General features: G+C 43.7%; 1 protein-coding gene across 2 annotated transcripts in view; it reads right to left on the bottom strand.

Annotated features, from left to right (window-relative positions):
- Nucleotides 1–23,080, bottom strand: part of ANKRD27 (ankyrin repeat domain 27) — a 134,833-nt gene that overhangs the window by 57,654 nt on the left and 54,099 nt on the right. The window contains exons 11-15 of one of the 2 annotated variants that reach the window (XM_029608418.1): nt 20,515–20,593; nt 13,409–13,541; nt 10,682–10,774; nt 6,479–6,603; nt 4,960–5,042 (exon numbers count right to left, since the gene is read on the bottom strand). In XM_029608418.1, coding sequence (XP_029464278.1) covers nt 4,960–5,042; nt 6,479–6,603; nt 10,682–10,774; nt 13,409–13,541; nt 20,515–20,593 — 513 coding nt within the window. The remainder of the gene's footprint in view (nt 1–4,959; nt 5,043–6,478; nt 6,604–10,681; nt 10,775–13,408; nt 13,542–20,514; nt 20,594–23,080) is intronic. The other variant, XM_029608419.1, reaches the window with a different exon arrangement.

Genomic DNA, 23,080 nt, shown 5'->3' with positions numbered 1-23,080 from the left:
AGAGTGAAGGAGTCTCTCTCTGCAGTTCTGTTAAGGCTCCACCTTCAGGACTGTACTTAATTCTGGAGACCACAACTACCAGGGGACAGCGACCAGAGGCAATTCAAAGAAAAGTCACCAATATGATGCATGGGCCACACTACAGCCATTTTCAGAGAATCTGAGGGAGCTAAAGGTGAATTCTGTAGACTAGAAGATGGGAAAAGGAAGATTAAAGGTATTTGAATATTCTGTCTTTCAGACACTTCAAAGTGCACTACATTCAGATACTTTATGTATCTAGCGGGCTTCAACAAAGTACCATAAGGAACCATTTTCAATGAAATGAAAAGCTTAAGGGCAAGGGCTCAAAAGGAGCTGAAAAGAAATGCAAGAAAATATTTTTTTTCACAGACAGGATGGTAGGCACTTGGACCACACTTCCAGCGGAGGTTATAGAAGCCAAAACTGTGGCAGAATGCAAGCGTGCATGGGATGGACACAAAGGTCCTTCATGGCAGATGGGGGAAGACAGGAAAATTGTTTCTTACCTGCTAATTTTCGTTCCTGTAGTACCACAGATCAGTCCAGACAGTGGGTTGAGCCTCCTGTCCAGCAGATGGAGACAGAGAAAAACTGAAAAGGTATCCTATATCAGGACAGAGCCCCCCTGCGTCCCTTCAGTATAAACGTTATCAAAGCAGAAAATATAAAGATAACTGTATTAAGATCAAGCAAGCAACTGGAAATTTGAACAACCCATTTGAACAATTCAAAACCCGGTAAATAACCGCTCTTACATATATATCTATCGAATAGATACTTCCGGTGCCTTAAATGTCTGATAGGAAGCAACTCTATCCAAAATGCTGTGAATGAAGAACAAAACTTCGAGCGGATGAATCAGAGATAAATGCAGACAGAGCGGGAGTCTGGACTGATTCGTGATACTACAGGAACGAAAATTAGCAGATAAGAACCAATTTTCCTTCCCAGTGGTGGTGTTGTTGGAGAGGACGCGTACTGCCTTGCAACGTATCAAGGGAAGGAAGAACTTCAGTGTCAGGCGAACAGCTCGGGCCTCCAGACGATTGATGTGCTGCCGGGATTGAACAGCAGACCACAGGCCCTGGATAGACTGATTTTGACACACCGCTCCCCATCTGGAGAGGCTGGCATCCATCGTAACAATAATCCACTGGGAGTTTCCAGGGGCATGCCCTTGAAGGTGAGTGAGCGAGAGCCACCACTGCATATCGGCAACTCACAACTCACCTCCCTACAACTTGCTCTCAACTCATCAAAAACTGAGCTTCTCCTCATCCACAACCACCAGACCATCAAGCTCCTTCCCTCCAATGACCCTATGGCCATCTCCCTCTTATCTCAGCCCCCTGTACGAAAACTTGGCGTCCTAATCGACCCACAGCTGAACCTAAAAAAACAAAACAAAACACATTAGCTCCGTCCTAAAAGGAGGTTTCTACAAGCTCAATATTATAAAAAAGCTCAAGTCCCTTCTCCACACACATGATCTCAAAACTGTCATCCAAGCCACCCTAACTTCCAAGCTTGATTACTGCAGCTCCCTGTACCTAGGCCTCCCCTACTCCACCATCAAACCCCTACAAATACTACAAAATGTGACTGACAGCAAGGATGATCAGCAACGCATGCAAAACTGACCACATAACCCCCATCCTCAAAGAACTACACTGGCTCCCTATCATCACGCATCCTTTTCAAAACTCCTACCATCATACACAAATCCACAAAAATAACTCATCCTGGCTCAGCGAACCCTTCCAACTCACACAATCTGCCCGCCCCACCAGAGCAAACCTCAAATCCACACTACAAGTCCCATCCCTCAAAAAGGCCCGCCTCACAGCAACAAGGGACCATGCTCTCTCAATTGCAGGCCCGACGCACTGGAATGCTTTACCTTCCAACCTCCGCCTGGAGCCTTGCCCATTCAAATTCAGGAAAATGCTAAAGACCTGGCTCTTCCACCAGGCTTTTCCAGATTAATTTCACCTATCCCTGTTCCCATTTCGCCCTCCCCTCCTTTTTTGCCACCAAACCTCACCTAGCAACACGCACCCAGTAATCTCTGTAAATTTGTTCCCTTGCCCACTTATTCTCTTCGTTTTAGTTCTTCTTTTTCCCCGTTAGAGTCTCTTACCTTTTGTTTTTTAGGTTGTCCCCCTCCCCCTGTTCTTTGTAATTTCCACCTTCTGTTAAGATGTAAACAGATATGATGTGTATTTTAATGTCTGTATAAAAAAAGTGGTTAAAAAATTTAAAAAAAAAAAAAAAAAAAAAAAGAGTCCAAGAATGGCAGAGGTGTCAGAAACTCCTCCAAGACCAGCTTCCATCGGGACAGTAAAGCTTTCTGTAACAGACGCATATGCGCAAAAGCCCAAGGAACCAAATCTATAGTTGAAGCCATAGAGCCCAGGACTTGAAGGTAGTCCCAGGCCACAGGCACCGAGATGGACAGCAGATTCTGCACTTGATCCATGAGCTTGAGCGCCCGAGATTCAAGCAGAAACACCTTGCTCACACGAGTGTCGAAGCAAACTCCCAGGAATTCCAGGACCTGAGAGGGCTGAAGATTGCTCTTGGGAAAGTGGACTATCCAGCCGAGGGAGGCAAGAGACTGCAAGACTTGACCGCTGCCTTGCAAAGGGACTCCGACTTTGCCCAAATGGACCAGTCGTCCAAGTAGGGATGGACTAAGATTCCATCAAGGCGTAAAGCAGCCGCCACCACAACCATGACCTTGGTGAAAGTGCGCAGTGCTATGGCGAGACCAAATGGGAGTGCCCGAAACTGGAAGTATTGCCCCAGGATGTTGAAATGAAGATACTTCTGATACTCCTGGCAGATCAGGATATGGAGGTAGGCCTCCATCAGGTCGAGAGAGGCCAGAAATTTGCCCAAGTGAACTGTCGCAATCACCACCCTCAGGATCTCCATTCTGAAATGAAGAACCTTAAGGGCTCGATTGACTCTCTTCAGGTTCAGGACTGGGCGAAAAGAGCCCTGTTCCAGCAAAGGAACCAGGACTATGGCTCCGAGGTCTTGCAGGCAGCCAAGCATCTGACATACCGCTGGGTGCTTCCGACTGCCGCAGGGAGAGACCAGATGCCGGTCCGGGAATCCCGAGCAAATTCTAACGCATAGCCTTTTTCGATCACATCGAGGACCCACTGATCAGTCGTGATTTTGGCCCATTCCTTGTCGAATAGGGACAGACGTTCACCTAAGCTGGGAACGGAGGAACAGCCCGGCCGTATTTCATTGCGAGGAGGACTTTGCGGCTGAGCCTGGCAGGTTACCATCCCGGAAGGGACGGTGGCCACGAAAGGAATGAGACCATGACTGTGATCTAGAGGGAGCACCCCTTTTGAAAGGATCCCCGCACTCTGGTTTTATACCGACGTTGCCCTTGGAAATGAGAGCGCGAGGGAAAAAAGGACTTCCGACTGTTTAGGGCAGTCCTCATGCAGCTTATGAATCTTTTTGTCTCCCAAAGATTTAATAAGCTGTTCAAGGTCCTCACCAAAAAGCAACTTACCCTTGAAGGGAAGCATGTCCAACTGCGACTTCGAGGAAGGACGCGCCGACCAATTCCGCAGCCAAAGAAGTCGCCTGGCCGACACCGCTGAAGTCATTGCTCTGGCCTGCACCCGGAGGATATCGTAAAGGGCATTAGCCCCCTATGCAATAGCGCCTTCCAGCCGTTCTGCCTGTTTCGCCTCTACAGATGGGAGGTCCTGGGTGCTGAGCAATTGTTGTACCCACCTGAGATCTGCCCGCTGCATGAGACTGCTACAGACTGTTGCCTGAACACCTAAGGCCAGAACCTCAAAAATATGCTTGAGATGTAGCTCCAGTTTACGATCCTGAGTATCTTTCAAAGCCGTACCTCCCACCACTGGAATGGTGGTTCGTTTGGTGACAGCGGAGACTGAAGCCAAAATATTTTGTTCTTAGACCAACATGTCTCTCAAACATTCGTTGTAATTGTTTCTTGAAGCCCAGATCTGGAATCTGCTGGTTTGGAAAAAGATTCTTATTTTGCATAGTGGCAGGAAAAAAAAAAAAAAAAAAGTCACAGTTCAAGTCATTAGGAGAACTAAATGATAACTACTCCCGTCTCCATTACATAATAAAACCCAACATCTCTCTCATATGTTGTGCATTCAAAAGACAACAGTAGGCCTTGTGCTTGCCATCTGCTGCTACTCTTATTCCAGGCAAAATTTGTTATTGATGTTGTAAGTGTCAAAATATTATATGCTGTTATTGGAAAGTCTTTCAAAAATTTAAGCAACAACTTGAAAAGAAATAAAGTGGAAACAAAATATTAAAGGAGGCAAAATGTAAGCAGCAGACTGTATACACTAATTGTTTAGATTGTATTGGAAGTAAATTGTACACCACCTTGCAGCCCCTGGAGAAAGGCAGGTTACAAATTTGAAAAATAATGGAAGACCAAGGCCAGAGGTTCCCATTCTCCTCATCTCGGATGTACAGTGCCTTGTGGGCATCTGACTAGGGACACCAAAATAAAAAAAAAAAAAAAAAAAGCACACACCCCCTTCACTTGTTATAGAGCACCATGGAGGTCCTTCCTAATTGGGAAACAGACAAATGCGGGAGGGATGACAAATTGGGTACAGAAGCATTAATGGACTAATACAGTAACTGCTACAGTCAGCTAGAACAAAAAAAAATATATATTTTAATTCTTTAAATTTGTTTTATATGTGGTTTGTAATAATTATGTGTGTATTTTGTAACCCTGTTGAGGTTTGTGGCTCAGCAGGCTATAAAATTAAAAATAAGTTAAAAAAGTATTATAAATTCAATAGATTAAAAAAAAAAAAGTTATTTTTCCTATTCTATGTTGATACAATCCAAGATTTCTCCCAATTTCATCTGATATTAATAACTATAATGCAACCTTACCACATATAGCAGCAATATGAAGTGGTGTATAACCTCTGTCGTCTCTGGAAAATGGAGTGACAATAGAAGGATCATTCAACCTCCTACAATCCGTGGCAGGAGAAGAAAATGCAAAGATAAAAACGTACATGATTCCGGCTTTTATCATCGTGTTAGTTCCTGGTAAGCAGAGCATTTTATAGGTCACGCATGGTAAGGCGATACAGCTATAAGGCTCACGATGAAAGTCTAAATAAGTTTGAGGAGACCAATGAGAACTTCCTTGCTCTCCAGCCCAGCACTACACGCACAAGCTCTCCCTGGCGTGAATTCCACGTACACTAGAAATACTGAATACATATATTTACGGGATAGGGTAGATGGGAAGCCATGCTACTCCTCATCCTGCCTAGGTCCTTGGCTTTGCTGGGAACTGCTCTTTAAAGACAGTTAAAAAAAAGTATTTCAAGATTAAATGTAATCGTAACTTTTATATCTCTTACATTGGTTGAAATATACAATGAAAAATTGTTTTAAAAAAATCTTTATATTAGCAAAGCCATCTGTACAAACAGCTAATGATTACAACTATGAGCAGCACTTTACTCTGATGGTGCACTCATTTAAAAAAAAAAAAAAAAAAAAAAAAAAAAGCTTGACTGATTTTTCATAAAAAAAAAAATTTAACCCTCCCCTCATTCATTTACTGTGCAGTTTTGAACATTTCATTGTCATTGATTCTTCCAGTCACCCAGCCAGCCTATAATTTAGGCACACTAGCACAAAGGACTTTGCTTTCTTGTTTTCGCTGTTTTTGCATTTCAAAGCCATTGTCCTTAATGAAAATCCACAGCGAGAACTAGAGTTTCTATCCAGTTGATAAGAACTGCATTTCTGGCTGCCATTTACCTAATTAAAACCTTTTTTCTATAAAACCATTTCAATTCTAGTACTTTGGTGGTCTCTCCCAAAATTAAAAATAAAATAAAAAAAAAAAAATCATCAAATGGAATCTCAATTTTAATTTAAAATGAGCAGGGAAACCAAAAGAAGCAGGCAGAAACTGCCAGGACATTAAAAAAAAAATAAAATAAAACAGTGTATCAGTGATACCAGCAAAGATCAAATCATTTAGCGGCATAGATGAGATACAGAGACTCTGGGACTCAGCACCCAAAAATCAAAATCTCTGGAAAAACAAAAGGTCTAAGTAGAGATTTGCACACAAGGTGGTGGGTAAAAATTAATTCCCTTTACATTATTCTCTCATATTAATTAATGTTTTAGCCGTCAGGATTGTCCCTGAGAAGACCCAAGACATTGATTAGTATGAGAGAGATTTAAAAAAAAAAAAAAAAAAAAAAAAAAAGGGATAAGAGAATGTAAACATAGAAGGCAAGTAAGGATGGCTTACCGGGTTATTTACGAGTGGAATTTTACCATGCTGAGGCAGCATGAAAACGCAAAAGCTTATTAATTCACAATTCATTGATACCGCAGGGAAAAAAAAAGTTACAATGCAAATGAGAATTCCTCTTACCCAGAAACAACCTTTTCACAGTTATCGCAGGAGCAGAGAGGGTGGCACATCTGTACCGTGTCCTCATCACTCTCTCCCTGGCTCAGCAATCTCTCCACTTCTTCTTGGTTGCCTGAGGCAATGTGCTGTAAAACAAGATCTTGGGCTAGTCAAAAAGTTTCAGTGAAGGAAAAGATCCACATTTTTAACAAAAGGAAAATTGGTTTTTACCTGCTAATTTTCGTTCCTGTAGTACCACAGATCAGTCCAGACTCCTGGGTTTTGCCTCCCCTCCAGCAGATGGAGACACAACGTTTTAGTGACACTGCCACTTAACATGATATGCCACCTGCAGTCCCTCAGTATTGAACTGTACCCAAGCCAGAACTCAAACAAATAGAACCGACACCTTGATTAATCAATCTCCCCTGAACGAGTAGTAGGAAGAGGAAACCTGCGCCCACACAAAACCCTGTGCCATTCTATAGAGTAATCCCACTAAAACAGATCGCGCAGACTCTGCAATTACCCCTTTCTTCAACTGGGTGGGATTCTGGACTGATCTGTGGTACTTCAGGAATGAAAATTATCAGGTAAGAACCAAAATTTTCCTTTCCCAATACATACCCAGATCAGTCCAGACTTCTTGGATGTACCAAAGCTTCCCTAAACAAGATGGGACTGTGAGTTCTACTCAAAGCACACTTTCACCAAAGCCCATGGCCTCTGGGGCATGGACATCCAAACGGTAATGCCTGGCGAAAGTGTGCAATAATTTCCAAGTTGCCACTCTACAGATCTCCTGCTTCTTTCAACCACCACGCAACTGTGGCTCGACACCTTATGAACCTTTTTTGGCACCACTTTACAGCACAAAAAGATGATCTGACAAGTGGAAGCTGTTCGTGACAGTCGGGTACTGCAACAAAACATACTTTACATCCAACCGTCGTAACGCCAGAGGCATTATAGGATCCAAACTTGGAAAGGACAGGAGCTCCACTGACTCATTTAAGTGGAATGACGACACCACCTTCGGCAGATAGGAAGGAACTGTTCTCAAGGACATTCCTGCATCTGAAATTCTCAAAAAGGCCTCCCTACATCACAAGGCCTGAAGCTCGGAGATTTGGTGAACAAAACAGATTGCCACCAGGAACACAACTTACAAAGTGAAATCTTTCATAGTAGCTCATTTCAGTGGTTCAAATGGAGGCGCACACATGCTCTTAAGGACTATATTAAGGCTCCAGGAAGGATCCACCTTCTGCCACTTCACGCACGCATATCCAGTATAGCTCTCTGCTTCAACAGCAGGGGGAATGAAGAAAAGTGGATCTATATACAGACAACAACCAACAAGGACTGAATTACATAGTCTGGGTAAACAAATAAGCATGGGTATAGCTTGCTTATTGCGGCGATTACTACCCCTAACTAATTAAGCTAGCAGTTCCAACACTGCTCTCTACATTAATGATGGGGGTGGAAAGGAAATAGAACCAAAAGGTTACTAAGAGCCAAGAGAAACAGATAAGTGAGATAAAAAAATAAAATGCGAAGCTTGCTGGGCAGACTGGATGGGCCGTTTGGTCTTCTTCTGCCGTCATTTCTATGTTTCTATGAACCAGAGGACACTGCTGCTACACACAGCAGCCCAAACGCCAAGGGCAGACACCTGAAAAATCTTCTTGAGGTGCACCTCCAACTTCCTATCATGAAGGTTCTGCAGAGCTGTAGAACTGGCAACCGGAACAGCTGAAATAGATGCATCCATCTTTAGGACCTTCAGAAGCTCAAGCGTATCCTCTGGCAAAGAATGCAACTAATCCATGGCCCTACTGACCATCAGGCCTGTTTTGGGAGTATCCCACTCCCTAAACAGCAACGCGCTGACAGACTTGTGAAATGGAAAAGACCTCATTGGGCCCCTGAGGCCAACCATGACCGGGTTTCACTGCTCCCAATTGAGATTCCTCTCGCGGGATCTCTATACCTAGTTCCTCTAGAACAGCAGGTATCAGGAACTGGAAATAAAAACTGAGTCGCCCAATCACTTAAGCAGAAGAGCCGGGGTAAAGAGTTCCATCCCATGGCAACCCCTGTTCACTCCTTTTGCCTTTAATTACTTCCTTTCTTGTATAATTTTATTTTTAAGAAAAAAGCTTGAATAGGCAATGAAACAAATTGAAATACTTCCCTTAAAGAAGAATGGCCACAGGCTCAGTTTGTCCTTCAGGGCAAGGGAACCAGAACCCCAAGTTTTCTGCCCTGTCCGGCTATAAAGGACCAAGCAAAAGGTCCCTGACCCCCTGCTTGTCTGCCTCTTAGACCAGGGGGGATGGCCCCACCAGGACCTAACAACCCCCTGGGAGGCAAGCACTCCTGAATCTTTTAGTCTTTTTTTTTTTTTTTTTAAACTCAGACTGCAGGTTTTGCACCTCTTTCATCTGCTGGAAAAAAGAGAAATACTGAGGGACTTCAGGTGGCACTTCGTGTTAAGTGGCAGTGTCAGTAAAACTTTCTCTGTCTCCATCTGCTGGAGAGGAGGCAAAACCCAGGAGTCTGGACTGATCTGGGTACATACAGGGAACATGCGTGAGAGCGTGGCCCGGCAGCTCAGGTGGCAAGTGCTGTATACTGCCATGTAGAAGATTTCTGGTCTGATCCCAGAGTCAGCTAAGGATTCAGCAGAGGCACTGCTCACAATCCCAAGGGCAGGGCAAGAGGGAGGGGGGGGTAATCATGGCCCATTGCTTAAAAAGTTGACACATGGTGGCTAGATTCAAGGTCCATGATTGAAGGCAGAGATACAAAATAGGGGGAAGCATCCTTGGGTAGTTCATGGAAGCAGACTTCAGTCCTGGTTCCAACTGAGTTGAAAGAAAACGCTGGGTCACAAAAATAAAAATACAAGAGAAAACTATGCTAGGAAACACATCCACCAAATATGAGAGGATGGGAAGAAAGGGTGAAAAACCTGGATATTATTAGGGCCCACGCCATGACTCGACTGTAATGTAGAAGACTCTGGGTTCAAGACTTTTGCCAGCCGGGGTGCACAGAGCTCAGGCAGCTGGAGCCCGAGCACCATCACCACTACTTCAATCACCTCCACCCTCCGCTGGCAGAAAAGCAATTCAGAGAGGGTCAGTCTGCAAGATTTCTCCTCCCCTGCTTTGGTCCACAGCCAGGGAACCCAAATCACTATTGAGGATGAACAGTGGGAGAAAAAAAACAAAACAAAACACATTTCGACTGATATTACCCCAACTTGGCCAAGATAAAGTCACAATTAAAAACCAGGCAACAATATGGGGGAATGTTCAGATCAGGTGGAAAATAAGGGGGGGGGGGGGGGAAATGAGAGAAAATTAACTTTTGTCAAAGTTGTAGTGCAGAGTTACCCCGAAACGTATCCAATACAACTGCCCTTCAACACTGGAAGAGTCACATGACCTCAGGTGTCAACCAAAATAAAAAAAAACAGACCCACTTTCCTGAAACAAGAAACCAGCAGAAGTAGTAAGTGCAGGGCCTCCGAATCGCTGTGTTATTTATTTTTTGCCTTTCCTTTTACTGGTTTTATATATATTTTTATTCCGTTTTATGTCTGTGGTCTATTTTATTTACTTAATTATACTTATGTAAACCTGGAATCTGTTTTGAACACTGGAATATGCAGAATATAATTTTCTTAAATAAGTGCATGCTCAAGGCTCCAGCCCTCTGCATGAGTTTCCAGGCTCACAGGCTGCAAACTGATGCTTGTAAGTTGGAATGGAGGTCTGGAGAAGGGGGGAGGGGTGGATTGGCTCTGCTTCTTGTGACTCCCACCCCCCCCCCCCCCCCGTCCACTGATTTTGTAACCATTTGAGGTGGTCCTCCTCCTCCACGGGTTGGGAATCCATGCTTTAGTGTGACCGTGCCACGTTCACTCCACAACGTTAGCCCTGTGGCACCTGGATTCTCTTGGGATGTCAGCTCCACCCGCTGAGGACTGAAAACGGATTTGCCTCACACAGCAGGGCAGTGTTGTGCTGGATTCGGTCACTTTTTTCATAACCTAAAGCAGTCTGTACCAAAAGGTTCCAAAGAACTAGAACCAGATTTAAAAGAATAATTCACATGGGCTACTTTAACCACGCTGCTATATTCCAGCAGCCGTGATGCTGATCAATCAAAGCTGTCTGCTGCTGCCAGTAACTGCTTTTCATGCTTCACCTTAAACAAACAGTCAATGGGAGTGGTAGACATTTGCGAAAGCAAGTTCATTCTTTGCCTGAAGAATAGCTTGTCGTTAAATTCACTGGACTCCTGCAAAACAAAAACAAAAGACTACATGTCTTTCTATAAACAAAATTGTCTCATGGTTTAAAATTCATTAAAACGCATTCTGACACTTTAAAAATAGAAGCATGCCTGTCAATAGAAAGCCGCCAAATTCTATTCTTTAAAAGCAATTTGGTTTCAGTCAGGGTTGTTCATATTTATTACACACTGTACTTGAATATCATTTGGGGAGGGGGTACATTTTTAAAATGATTTTCACTTTGAAAATTGCACAAGGGGCAAAGCAAAAAAAAAAAAAAGTCCCCACAGAGACTTGTGCCCAATTAAAATGACACCCATCTCCCCTGTCCTAAACTTGCCCCAGGAATGCCTCCTGTACGATATAGGTAAGTCTGTGTGTTGTAGAACATTGTGCATGCTTTTAAGCACATACAACGGGCAATTTTCCACAAGCCCTTTTACCCGTGTGTGTGTGTAGTCATTTGCACAGGTAAATGGCTTCTGAACCTTGCTCTCCCCTCAGTGAAAAAAAGCAACATCTACTTCTGTACAGAAATAGAACAGAATCATACCAGGGTTCATTGTTCTCAATGTTTATTATAAAGAAGCTTTCAGCCAACTCCAGATGTTATACAGATCACCATGAGGACCATATTCAAAATAGTTATCCATTTCACATGGTTTACCTGGCTATATTTATCCCTTATCCAGCTAAATTCTAGCTGGGTAAGAAGGGGGCGATCCACGGGCAGGCAAGAGGCGTTCTGAGAAGCAGTGGCGTTAGCTGCTTAACTTCTGCGTCTAACTAGTCAGACTGTAGGGCTGTCCTGAAGTAGGCCGGTTAGACGTAACCAGCTAACTTTAAGATAACCAGGTATATTCAGCTGCGCGACTGCCGCTGAATATACCCTGCTAGTTAGCCGGATACGTTTGTCTGGCTAACTAGCCGAGCTGCACAGCGGCTGAAAACGGACCCCCATATTTTCCCTGACTTGGACATTCACTATGCCAGAAAGAAGAAATAAAAATAGCAGGTCGTTTTGGAAGATTAGAAACAGGGAGGGTAACTTTCTAACAGCCCGCCCGGGGGCAAAAGTCTGCATGTAGATCAATGTTAAGTCCACTCTGAAAATCAGCGAGTGCGCACAGAGCCCAGGGCAAGGTGCGCACAGAGCCCAGGGCAAGGTACGCACGCGCATTAAAGCCTGCTAGGGCCCAGGTGTAAATGCGGACATGTAGATTGACGCACGCAGTTTCCTAGATCACAAGCATACACCTAAATGTTTTCCCACACAAAATCACTTTAGCAATATTTTTACATGCACAACACCCCTCCCCCCCCAATTTTCAAAAGCCCATTTGTGATCAGATGAAAGATTTTTATGCAATGTTAATCCTTTTGAAAATTCAGCCCTAAATGTTATTTGACATCACAGGAAAGCTTGACAAATGTTGTTGTTCAGGCAAGCCCAAAACATAAAAAAAAAAAAAAAAAAAAAGCAGCTTCCAGACTGGCTTTGGAGAACAAACAAGGATGCTGCACACAGGGCCCTGCCCAACCCGGGAGAGTATAAACAGAGCAAACATATTTGTGATCATGTAATTTCAATAATTCAATGCTTATAAGCACAAAATGACTTTTTAAAAAATCTAGGACCCCCCCTGAGCTTAACACTTCAACCCTGAAGACTTTTAAAAATTGTTCAAACAACTGACAGGCACTGATTTTCCTAACCTGACCACCGGTGACACTTTTATTAAAATTTATTTTTTTCCTTGCTCCTATTTTCGGTTCCTTCGACTTAATAACACCACGATATTAAGTAGGAGGAACAACAGAAAAGCAGGGGCAGGCGTTAATTTTTGAGAGTAAAAATGTGTATATCTGGCACACTTTTTTTTTTTTTTTTTTTGCATAGATGGGTAATAGCTAATAGCTTCATTAATATGAATTTACATGTGATGAGCGCTATTAGCTATGTGCTGGTTTGGACACACTAATGGTTTGACTCTCATTAAAGCTATGGTAACCCGCATACCTTCCATCCCCCACCTCTCCAACCCTTCCCTTAGATTTTTCCTCGTCACCCCAACAAGACAACTCTTTTAGCTCTTAACAGTTCGATTTGTTATATTTTCCCCTTGCTTAAGTTGTATCCAAGTTTCTCCTCCTCTTCTATGTAAGACAATTATTTTTTGTCACTGTTTGTTCAAGGTTGCAATGTAAACCGGAGTGATAATTAACTCTTATTTGAACTTCGGTATAGAAAAGTTATAAATAAATAATAAATAAATAATCCCCTTATTGCATAAAGGGTTTTGGACACGTGTCCAAAAGGTGTGTCCAAGCACATGTTAAGCCATGCACTCAACTGAGCGCACTATATTGCATCAGCCTATATGTGCCTTTGATTGGTCCAGGTCACACTGCTGATAAATGTATCTTCCAATCATGTATGGTCAATCCAATTAAGCTGAAGCGGAACCAAGAAATGGGAAAGGAATTCAACAGAAGGGAGGAAAAAAAACAAAGATGAATGCTATATTATATTTGAGGCGATCTCATCAGCACAGGCTTGAATTTCCATTTATATCATAAGTCTTCGTTGCCCCGATTGCTAAAAGCATTATTGGAACCACAGAAGAAAAGAGGCTTACTGTTGATTTTTCCGAGAGGTTTCCTTGACGGATGTATTCAATTGCAGCTTCAATTGAGGTCAGGCAGTATCCCAATTCGTCTTTTGCAGAGCTACAAAACCTAAAGTTTTTGATGTAGCTCAGATTTGCCATCCTAAAAATGTTAAAGTAACAGTCATTTTTGGTTATTGGCTGGTTACGGAGAGGCCTCATTTACAAAAAGCATACTGTGATCTGTTGCAAAAAGGAAAATTGGTACTTACCTGTAATACCACAGATCAGACTCCTGGGGTTTGCCTCCCTGCCAGCAGATGGAGACAGAGAAAGTTTCACTGACACTGTACATAACCCAGTGTGCCATCTGCAGTCGCTCAGTATTGATCTGTACCCAAGCCGACATCAACAACCTTAAATTGCTAAGCAAACTCTCTCCCTTCCAACGAGCTGGAAGAAGGTGAAGTTGTCCAAAAAGACAATGGAAAACTCATTTCCCAAATTTAACATTAGTGATCAACATTGAAAAACCTCCAACAACTCACACTATATACAAAGCAACAGTACGAGCGGCAGACTCTGTCTCCCTCCCCCCCCCCCCCCCCCCAGTAAATGGGCGGGTCTCTGGACTGATCTGTGGTACTACACGAACGAAAATTAGCAGGTAAGAAGCAACATTTTCCTTTCCCTGTGCATACCCAGATCAGTCCAGGCTTCTGGGATGTACGTAAGCTCCCCCTTAACTCAGGTGGTACCGTAGGGAGATACCTCCTGTTTACCAATGATGCACCAATTATGAATTATAATAGCCATGTACAGGCCAAATTCTGAAAGGCTCCAGACACAGCAAGAGAAGGAATTTTGCCCAGGTGCTTTAAACCTTGTTGCTGTGGAAAATGAAGAGGCCTTGTCCTAATACACTGTCAGTCCTGTGAAAATCTAAGGCAGACAGAGAGGCAATGACTTAAGATCCTAAGCAAGTGTCAGGCACAGCCAAGCAAACAGTGGTCAGAAAGACTCACACTTTTGGGGGGGGGGGGGGGCAGGCAGCGTGATGGAGAAAAACACTCACAGCTTGGCATACAGACATAGCGGTTCTCCTCCTGAAGTAATAGGGAGGGGGGGGAAAAAGACCTGTAATGCAGCAACACACACTCCACCCACCACGAGATTATGCATATTCTTCAGCAAGGAAGTATAAGACGGGTGTTTGGGGGGGGGGGGGGCAAGGAAGAGGAAAAAAAATGAATGAACGAACCCCCTGGGAGCACGATCCTGAAACCAAAAGGGAGCAGGGAGGCAAGCAACAGACCTCCGGAGGAAGAAGAGGCACAAACCCTGAATGCAAACCCAGGGAGCAAGAACCTGTGCAGAGGTGTCCCCTGGAAGTGAAAGTGGGGCCAGAAGCAAACCAGCCCTCCCTGCTATCGAGAAGGGAGAAGATTAGGTGTGGCCAGGTGATCAGAAAGAGGCGACCTCAGCTCAGGTGCGGAGAGTGACACGGAGTCAGACTAGCAAGGGTGAGAACCAGCCCAGACAGCCGGCAAGCACTAGAGCCAGAAGCGAGCCTCCTTCCTGCACAGAGGTATCGCCTGAAGTTGGAATCAGGGTAAGTATTAATATCTTAAACAGGCTAAGGTTTATGGCATGTTTCATCGTCACCCATGATACAGAACTTTCTTTCGGGAAAACTGGTGTTTCGTAGCCAGGATGTTAGAGGAAGTCGTCATTTTCTAAATGCTATGTCTTGCCAAATCTGATAAATAAAAGTCTATTTCTGAGGAGAATACATGTTGCCTTTTACCTGACTTAGGATCGCAAGTAAGGTGGGAGGACAGCTGGCAGTGTCTTGTAGCAGACAGATCCCTGCACCCCAAACCCAGGACATGCAGAGTTCTGCTTGTAGAACACTCTCACTAAAGCACATGGAAGCCAGATCCCCCCACATCCAAGCAATAATGCCTAGCAAAAAAAAAAAGTGCAACGACTTCCTAATAGTCACCCAGCAAATTTCACGCTGAGACATCTGTTGTGACTCAGCCCAGGAAGTCAACCAAGAATGCATCAAGTGCACCCCTAACCCCAGCAGTGGGCGCTCTTTAGAAAAGTTAGTCAACTCGATCCCTTCCTTCAGTCACCACACTGAAGGACCACCTTCTTTAGACCACGCCACAGTACAAAAGTGATATGACCTACAAAGAGGTGAAATAAGTGACCTTTAGATACCTCAATAATGAATGCCTCCAATCTAAGCTCCCCCATGTGAAGCGTAGAGAAATCCAAATCCATGAGAGTTGGAAGCTCTACTGTCTGACGAAGATGGAACACAGACTTCCTCAGGCAATAAAAAAGGCACCATACATAAAGATACCCCTGAATCAGACATCTGTAGGAAGGGATCTCAACACAACAGCACCTGAAGCTCAAATTCTCCTGGCTGAATAAATAGCCACCAAGAAAACAACTTTAAGAGTCAAGTCCTTAATCATAGATCTCCTTAGTGGTTCAAACCAAGCCTCACACAATCCTCGAAGGACTAGATTCAGATTCTAAGATGAATAAATGTTCCTCACCTAAGGAAGCAAGTTCTTAGCTCTCTGAAGGAACCGTATAACATCTGGATGTGCAGACAGAGGATACCCTTGCACCTTACCCCTGAAGACAACACAGCGTCACTACCTGGCCTCTCAGAGAATTAAAGACCAGTCCCTTTCCGTAAAAAAGCCTGAACAGACTGAGGCTGCACTCCAACAGCAGACCAGGACTCGGAAGATCCTCCAAATTCTCACCGTCGTCCATTGTCTGATAGGATCTGTACTAGCAGACAGGCAAGCAATACAAAATGCACCACTCTTGTCTAACCGATTGTTAGGCCATGAGGCCTCCTGTTTCGACCACTGGCTCTGCACCGACTGATCTTGCCACACCGCCCTCCATCAGAGAGGCTTGCATCGGCGGTGACTATTAGCCAACTCGGAATCTCCAATTCCACACCATGCTCAAGACTGGTGCGATTACACCACCATAAAAGACTGTCCCTGGCTTCCCCCTCTAACAGAAGATGAAACTCTAAACGGATTCCAATGGGAAAGAAGAGCCCCCTGCAGAGGCCGCACATGTGCAAACACCCAGTGATTTAATTCCAGTGTTGACGCCATAGAACCTAGGACATGTAAATAGCCCCAGACCCTAGGCACCGAAAGCTCTAGCAGAAGCCAAATCTGACTCTGCAATTTCAGCAATCTCTCCATGAGAAACAAACACTTTACACCAGTGTGTCAAACTGAGCTTCCAAATACTCTAATTTGTAAGAGGACTAAATGGCTCATTGCTATGTTCCCCACCCATCCTAGAGACTTCAAGCACATCAGTACCTTTTGTACCGATTGTCAACAGACTTCACACGAATGAGCGAGTTATCCAGATATGGATACACCACTCACCCTCCTTTTGCAATATGGCCATCCCCACTACCATCACTCTTGGTGAAGGTAAGTGGAGCAGTCGCCAGCCAAAGGGAAGGGCTTGAAACTGAAAATGTTCCCTTTAGGGAACATTTTCCGGAGCATTGATAGAGGCCTATCTGCACATGGCCTTGATAGAGGCCTATCTGCACATGGCCATCAGTCCGGAGCACCAGAGATTCTGGAGATGCATCTCCAGAATCTCTGGTGCTCTGGACTGATGGCCATGTGCAGATAGGCCTCTATCAAGGCGAGAGATGCCAGGAAGTCTCCCTTGCGTACTGCTGCTATGAAGAACCACAGAGTTTCCATGTGGAAGCTGAGAACCTTGAGAGCTGCATTTACCTTTTTAAATCCAATATCTCTTGAATTGGATATGGGGGGAAAAGAAACAGGAAGTTTAACTTAAAATTGACCTCCGGCCACACTAAGCATGTTTAGGGTCTGAGCCAATAAACTCAGCAAGACATCTCTGTGAAAAAAAAGAAAAAAAAAAAAAAATCTGAGCAGAGTCCGAAGCGGCACTCATACAGTTTTTCTCCCTGTTCTAGAGGTGAGAAAGCCAATTCCTCATCAGGAACATTTTCAGGGACAGCCTCCCTGTGGCATTTGCCCACTAATGTTGCTTCACCTTCGCTGGGCATCCCTGCAGAAAGGTCTGCAGGTCCTGGAAACATTCCACCCAGGAGAAGGAGGATGGATCTATAATCGGAACCCATAGGCCCAAACCTGCTCTTTCCAACCTCTCTCTCTCGGGGAAGCTTCTGCCCCAGGAACAAGGGAGGAGGAGGAGAACTGACTATTGCCTCACCCTCCCACTCTACTCTCCTGCAGAGACACCATAGGCCGAGGGGATGTCCCAATATGTGCAAAAGCAGTAGTAGTGAAATTGCTTTGAACTTCTAAACAGCACTGACACAAAGAGAGTGAGAACTGAATGCTATCAGACGGCAAGCCTCACAAATAGCAAGGCACTTTGACCTGTTCGTCCCTGGCACCTGCACTTCGGCTCTAGGCAGCCTCCTGTGGGTCCAGGCACACCCCTCTAGGACACGTGCAAATACGTGCTCCAGTCTAGGTCACAGCCTTATGCTCAAGTACCTGCGCAAATATGCGCTCAAGTTTAGGATGCAGACATATGCACATAAATCTAGGCTACGGCTTAATGCAAATGAAACTGCCAAGTAGCAAGAATATGCGCACACGCCTACACATGCGGAAAAAGAACCACTGCCATGGACTACTACACAGTTAAGCAAAGCTTGCTTGCGCCTTCAGCGCGTTTAGGCCTAGATCCATTTAACATCCAACAATGAAAATCATCGGCCTGAAGAGCTTCTCAACAGCTTAGGCCTCTTGACTGGCCGAGAATCCATGGAGACTGGGGCTTGTTCCACTAAACATGCTTGCACATAAGCAAATTAAAACTGGCAGAAGACCTCTACCACAACCACATCTGACTCCTCAGTGCATGTGCCTCTCTGTGGGACAGGGAACAGCTGGTGATAGTTTTGGAGGGGATTCCCCTGCCCTCTCCCACTGACACTGCTAGGGAAATAAAAAAATGGCTACCGTTTCCACGCTGACAGGGAAAGCCTCAGCTCTAGAACCTCTCACCCATGAGGCTTGTTCTATCGATGCGGTCATGCTCAATGCTAACCCCTCCCCCCTCCTCCCCAAACGCCATGCCACTTTTGCTGCACTCACACGCTGCTCCTCCCCACACCCATGGCACCACCATCACCTCGATAAGCAGGGCAACAGTCCTCAGTGCCACGAAGCCAACACCCGGTGTGTCCTCCTCAGGCAGAGAAGCTGCTGAAAATCCCCATCGCTGAGCTCCCCGAGCTGTTAAGGTAGCTTTCCCCCAGGCACCACACTGCTGCACATATTCCTCTAACTAGTTCCTTGGTTTTTTTCTTACTCTTGAGAATAAGAGATACAGAGAAGCCAATACATTCCTTTAATGCAGAGGTTCAGGTTCCAGAAGCACAGGCCGCATAGCAGATCAGAAAAGAGCCAGACCACTGGTTATATCCATCTCCGTTCACCAAACTTTAGCAACCCAGCCCAGGACAAACCATATAAAAGGGACACTTCCCTGCTCCACTGGGCTTGCAGTGCAGAACTGCAGGCAGTCGCGTGGGGGATGAGGGATCTGGACCACCAGACGTCCATCCCAGGACCGAGCTATCAGAAGGGTCACCAACTCCCTACTCATCTACCTCAAACCAGGGGGGGGGGGTGGCCCCCCCGGACCTCACAATCCCCTGGGAGGATCCAGAAATTTTGTCTTTTAATCCTCCTCTCTCTCCAGAATGCAGGTTTTACACCAGTTACCATCTGCTGGAGACAGAGAAATATACTGAGGGATTGCAGGTGGCACACTGGGTTATGTACAGTGTCAGTGAAGCTTTCTCTGTCTCCATCTGCTGGCAGGGAGGCAAAACCCAGGAGTCTGGACTGATCTGGGTACATACAGGGAATGGCAAATATCCAAAACAAAGTCTCAATTACTGGGATCGTAACTGATCTTTTCATAGATGTACCATGTTCTCCATAAAGATGAATGATGTGCAGATTAAAAGTTTATGAAATTCTGCAGGAAACCTGCAAGTACTGCAGGTTCCTTTTTGCCTAGATAAAAGGGAAAAATCTCTGCAATCTGGTAAGCTATTGCAGAATTATATATTTTAGTGGAATACGCTTACTCCTACTCAACCATGAGTGGATGGCATCTGATAAAGCATCAGTGTATCAAAAATCAAATATTTTAAACAGATTAAATCTATTCCATTAACGTTTAAAGCACCATTGCTTAAGTTGCATAGATCTGCAATATTTAAAATACAATAGTATTGCATCGGAGCACTGTTGAAATGGCTTTTTGCATTTAAGACTGGTTACCTTTCTAACTAATATTTTAATTTAAATTGAATAGTTTCCTGGTGTTACATTAATGAAAGTCACTTTTTTTTTTTTTTTAAGCAGGAGGTTTAACCTGCTTTGGCCATGGTCATAATGTAATTGTGTCCCCAAGGGAGTCAAGCAGTAGGGTGTTAATCCCTCATATTGTACAGGATTCTCAATCTCAACCGAAAGGCCAAGAAGGGACTACCCTTGGGGTCTTAGCTCAGACCCTACATTTGGATTTTAGCTAAAAAAACAAGAAGTTATTTTAAAAGTTTTCTAGTCAATAGAATCAAGGTATTTAAATTATTTGTGTAAACTGCCTTATCACAGTAAGAAACAATAATAATAATAATAAAACAATCTAATATCGCCTGTAGCTATCCGTGCTACATGCCATGTTTCAGGAGTTTTGTTTTTTTTTTTAAGATTGTACAGCTTTATTCCAAGAGCTGTACAATCCCTCCCCCCAATCATCCAAGAGCCATGTGGACTGTGACCTAGTGCAGTGCGCATTTCCAAATTCATGCATAACTAAGCCAGTGAAAGGCAATGACAACTGTATCATTGGCAAGTATCTGACATACCTTGGATGAGTTTCTAGGGAAGAGCTTAGGATATATAAGAAGGTTACTTCTAAGGGATGCATTATTTATTGCCTTTCAGTGGCATTGCTGCTTCGAATAGTCAATTTGTAAAAATGCTTCATACTTTACTACTTTATTACTATGAAAAAGAAAATCTATTAAATGGACATACCAATTAGGAATCTCTGTTTTTACAAGCAAATATAGCAAGACTGAGAGAAGATCATCTGCACACATGGTCTCCATGTTAACTGAAAAAGAAACAGGAAAAAATAAATAGTGCAGGATGTTAACAGACCAACAGTTAAAATCTCGATAAACCATTACAGATTTACCACTGAGCCAAATGCCTGCTTCTACCATTCATGGAACATCCATAATCCGTACCCTTTGTTAAAGAAAAAAAAAAGATTTAATCTCAGTAGCTCCTGCATTAATTATAACATGCTTAGACTACAGTAATCCCCACTACGTAGTGCTCCATGTACCAACTGAGGAGACTTCAAGCGAATCAAACCAAATGCTGTGCATTTAATATCTAGGTATAGAAGCACGATGCTTCATTGGCTTCCTGTAACCCAGAGAACAGAGAATCAACCAGGAAAATATTTTAATTTATCTTAGCTCCCATGTTCAATATGCACCAGGGCATTCTGCGCTGTTCTCAGAAGTTATTACATATTTCAAATAGGATAGAAAGCAACAAAATTAATAAAACAGCTTTTTCATGTATGGTACCTGCTTGCTGGAATGCTATCCTGCAAGACCTTAAGTCAGTATTAAACCTAGTTCTATTTGGAAAGCTACAAAAGATCTGGTTATTTGAAAAGATCTTTACATACTTCATTAATAGTTATTACTGTTCTTGTTCATAATTCTAATCTGACCGCAACCAATCTGTAGCACTGGGAGCAGCTCTCCAACCTCCTGCACTCTTCTGGAGGTGTGCCACAAAGCTCTAGCCTACCACTTACATTATTCAACTTTTATATGCCCTCCACACTCCACCCTCTCTGGGCAAGCTCAGAGAATGTCAAGTTTCATCTTGGTCTAGGCAGAATATTAAAATTTTAAATAAAATACTAGTCTTATGTCAGCAACATGCAGTTACAGATTCCACTCAACAAGAACCAAGCTTCAACCATCAACTTCGATTACTGCTTATGAAAAATAGTCAACTGGCTACACCAAAACATTGCAAGCTTAAACTCCAAGAGAGACAGAGATGCTACGAATTGGGAGAAAGAACCCAACCACCTCCTTGCAAAAGTGCTTCTTAATGGAAGGACCCTAGCCTTCAGCTCCCAAGAATGGAGCCTAGGTTTTATACTCGACACCACAGCCCAGATCCAGTGTCCAAAATGGCTTTTGTCTATTTCCACCAACTCTGTCGTTTCTGACCTCTCTTGAATGACAATGCCTTCACGACTGTCAAGGCCTTGAAAATCTCCCACCTTAACTTTTGCAACTCCCTCTACATTGGAGTCCCCAACAACCTAAACCACCATCTGCAACTCACACAAAATGCTGTAGCCTGCATAACAGTGAAGAAAAGCATATTTGACTGCATAACCCCTGTTCTGAAAGCCCTACATTGGCTCCCGGCACTCTACTGCATCAAATTCAAACTCTTAGTCTTAGCCTATAAAACTATCAAAGGCCTAGCCCTAATCTACTTCCTATATACCTGCTCACCCTCTGCACTCACAAACTCAGGTGTAACTGGAAGTGCCACCCCCAAACATAATGGGCTTCGTCACCATCAGGAAGAAAACTGTCACAGGCTCAGTCTCAGTTACAGGACTTCCTGCCAGACTGGCCCCAGGAAACTAGTGAAAACCTGGCTCTTTGTAACAGCTTTTTGCCCCTACCAATGACATACCCCAGTGAAGACTCTGGGGGTAATTTTCAAAAGCAGTTATGCACGTAAATGTAACTACTATTGTAGCAGTTCTCAAAAGCCATTTACTCAAGTAAATGCTTTTTAAAAATGGAGAAATTACTTACCTGATAATTTCGTTTTCCTTAGTGTAGACAGATGGACTCAGGACCAATGGGTATTGTGCTTTTCTGATAGCAGATGGGAGACGGAGTCAGATTTCAAAGCTGATGTCACTACATATACCCGTGCAGGAAGCTTAGCTCTTCAATATTCTCCTCGAAAAGCCAGTGTGGATATATGTTGCTTGATACTTGATTACACTTGAGTATGCTTGATTAACTTTCATATATATATATATATATATATATATATATATATATATATATATAATCAGGTTCAACTGATTATATATGAAAACATTTTGGCACTGGAGCCCGTTGGTGCGCTGAAGCAATAAACGCGGGTGTCTTAACATAAAGGTAGGCCGAGGCTTACCCATACAGTCTCGAGATTGATATCCAAGGTTCTCTATTTCTGGAGCAGCCTTGGGCGGGATGCTGAGTCCATCTGTCTCTACTAAGGAAAACAAAATTATCAGGTAAGTCATTTCTCCATTTCCTAGCGAGTAGCCAGATGGACTCAGGACCAATGGGATTTATTTATTTAATTGTTTTTGTATACCGACATTCGATCTAGATATCACATCAGTTCACATAAAACTGAACAGTAAATAAGACATGGGCTGCTTATTTTTACAGTATAACTTAGAACAGTTAACAAGGAACTAGTTATAATACATATCGTACATGGGTTCAGGAAAATTGGGGGCTCACAAAAATGGTAACATAGGTTAGGA

The sequence above is a fragment of the Rhinatrema bivittatum genome, chromosome 7 (genome assembly GCF_901001135.1).
Source record: "Rhinatrema bivittatum chromosome 7, aRhiBiv1.1, whole genome shotgun sequence".
NCBI lineage: Eukaryota > Metazoa > Chordata > Amphibia > Gymnophiona > Rhinatrematidae > Rhinatrema > Rhinatrema bivittatum.
The sequence above is the reverse complement of the archived record's forward strand: the minus strand, read 5'-3'. Positions and strand labels throughout refer to the sequence as shown.